Source organism: Bidens hawaiensis, unplaced genomic scaffold, assembly GCF_021521415.1.
Source record: "Bidens hawaiensis isolate Kalapana, Puna unplaced genomic scaffold, B.hawaiensis_p1.1 tig00028290_1, whole genome shotgun sequence".
Classification (NCBI taxonomy): Eukaryota; Viridiplantae; Streptophyta; class Magnoliopsida; order Asterales; family Asteraceae; genus Bidens; species Bidens hawaiensis.
In genome coordinates this window covers 225190-227431 of record NW_027505116.1, presented here as the reverse complement: position 1 = coordinate 227431, position 2242 = coordinate 225190, and the positions used below count along the sequence as shown (strand labels likewise).

The 2242-nt window shown below is 41.8% G+C and overlaps 1 protein-coding gene across 1 annotated transcript; it reads right to left on the bottom strand.

The window, feature by feature from the left end:
- Positions 1-487: 487 nt before the first annotated feature.
- On the bottom strand, positions 488-1606 carry LOC143610833 (uncharacterized). The gene has a single exon (XM_077085203.1). The coding sequence runs from the start codon at positions 1604-1606 to the stop codon at positions 488-490; it is 1119 nt and encodes a 372-aa protein (XP_076941318.1).
- Between the last annotated feature and the right edge of the window lie 636 nt (positions 1607-2242).

The following is a 2242-nucleotide window of genomic DNA, read 5'->3' as shown; positions in this document are numbered from 1 at the left end:
AATGCATTTCTGGTTATTATTCCGAGCATAAAAAACCAAAATACAGGTAATACTGATACATTAGTGAGGTTACATGCCATACCATATATGACGTGACCCAAAAAAACATGTAACGCTTACCATACGGGAAAAAAAACATTAAAATAAAATAAAAAAAAATACTCATGCCCATCAAACAACATTAATCAAACTCCTTTTTGCTTTCAATTTCAGGAGCTCTACCTTGCCCCACAAACATATCCTTGGTGTTCTGCCCTATCTCCATCAACCATGCCGCCGCCTTGACGCCTGAATTCGTCGCCCTCAACAAAGCTACCACACTCAGATTGAAAACTTTGTTCTTCCTCCTCCTCACCGACCCATTCACCTTCGCCCTATACATTTACAACTGAAAATATTATGAGAATAAAACTCAGCTAGAAGAAAAAACATTAAAATAAAGATAGATATATAAATAATTTAGATATATAAATAATTTATTTACCTTTTAATTCTTGGCTTCTAATTCTCTTTGTTTTTCAGCTTTTTTCCTAGCAGCATATTCTTTTGCACTCTCCTCTGTTGAGATCAGCATACCCTTAGTTTTCTTGGAAACATCAGCCACAACATCCTTTGTTGCCACAACCGTGTTCTCCGCAAATCCCGCAACACCTGAGGCCACATTTGCCATCGTCTCGGTAGCACCGACCGCTTTCTCACTAGCAAACTCAGCAGCGGACCACCCGGCCACCATAGCTTTGTCTTTCGCCACCCCAGCTGCCTTCCCAACATACCCCGCGGTGGCCTTTCCGGTATCTAATGCAACATCTTTGGCGGCAACTGCCTTCTCCCCAACATAGCTAGCACCCTTTTTGGTCACATCCACGGCTGTGGCAATTATTCCGGCTGTTTTTTCTACCACTACGTCTTTTGCCTGACTGGATTTGTCTAAAGTGTAGTCTTTTGCCATTGCTGCCTTCTCCATTGCCGTTTGAGCTCCTGAAGAGAGAGTTTCTTTTGCTTGTTGACCCTTTTCAACCGCATAATCTTTGGCTCTTGCCGCCTTTTCCGTGGTTGTTTGGGCTGCAGAAGAAAGGCCCTCCTTCGCCTGCTGCCCGGTTTGGGCAATGTAGTCTTTGGCTCGTGCAGCCTTTTCAGCAGCTATTTGAGCTGCAGAAGAAACACACCCTTTCGCCTCGTGACTTTTCATGACCGTGTAATCCGACGCTCTAGCTGCATTCTCAGCTACGGAAAGAGCTCCTTTCGGCTGCTGACCATCCTTCTTCCCGGATTGGGCTCCACCAGAGGTGTTATTTTTTGTCACCTGCCCACTGGTTCGTGTTGCCATCCCTTTCGCCTTCTGATACTGCTCCTCGGCAGCTCTAATGGCATCCATGGAGTTCTGTTGTGCAGTTCCTCTTAACTTGGAGATCTCTTCAAGAGATGGACCTTTTTGATCACGTATTCCACCATGCATATGGATGGTTGTGGTTACTCCCGGTTGGTCATCGGTAGTGGTAGTGAGTGACTCAAAACGAGTGGCTGTTTTGGGGACTTTATCTTTCTCTTTCTCGCCATGAACCTCACGCTCCTTGGTTTTGTTCTCTCTTCTTAACTGTTGTTCCATCATGAAATAAATGAAAGCATTTTTGATTCTGATCTGATTTCAGGTTTATTTGGGTGACGTTGGATTATAAAGAGCAAATACGTCGGTAGTTTGGTGATGAAGAAGACACGTGGAGGCCATTGCATTGGTGAGTCAGCAGTTGGACGATCATAAGGGTGGTGCACGTGTAAGTAGTATATGTTATCTTTAGAAGTTTCATTGCAAGACTCGAGACTCCTTTTATCCCAATCTTAATGTTTGAATCTATTGGGATGTATATGCAAAAGCTGGAATACAATATAAAGTTTAAGACTAGAAAGAAGAATGTTGCAAAGAAAATTCTCTTTCAAATCCCAAGATTCTGAAACTTCATGTGATTCAGAAAATTCGAGTTCATCAGTGTTTAAAGGACAAAGTGAACAAAAAACATTCAAACGAAAGCCTGTCGGAAAACTAAACAGAGATGAAAAGTATCTACTGAAACAAGGTTTCGAACCAAGAGGTTTTCTTTGGAAAATGATGGATGAAGTTCTTAAAATTGTTCAAGAAAAATTTAAACATGTGATTCAGCAATGTTTGAGTATCTTTGAATACAAAGACAATGTTGAAGAAACTAGATATGAAACTGAAGAATCATGTGAATTGGTATGTGAGGAT

Excerpts from the sequence above, each read along its gene's own strand:
- LOC143610833 (XM_077085203.1), bottom strand. The coding sequence starts at position 1,606 with ATGGAACAACAGTTAAGAAGAGAGAACAAAACCAAGGAGCGTGAGGTT.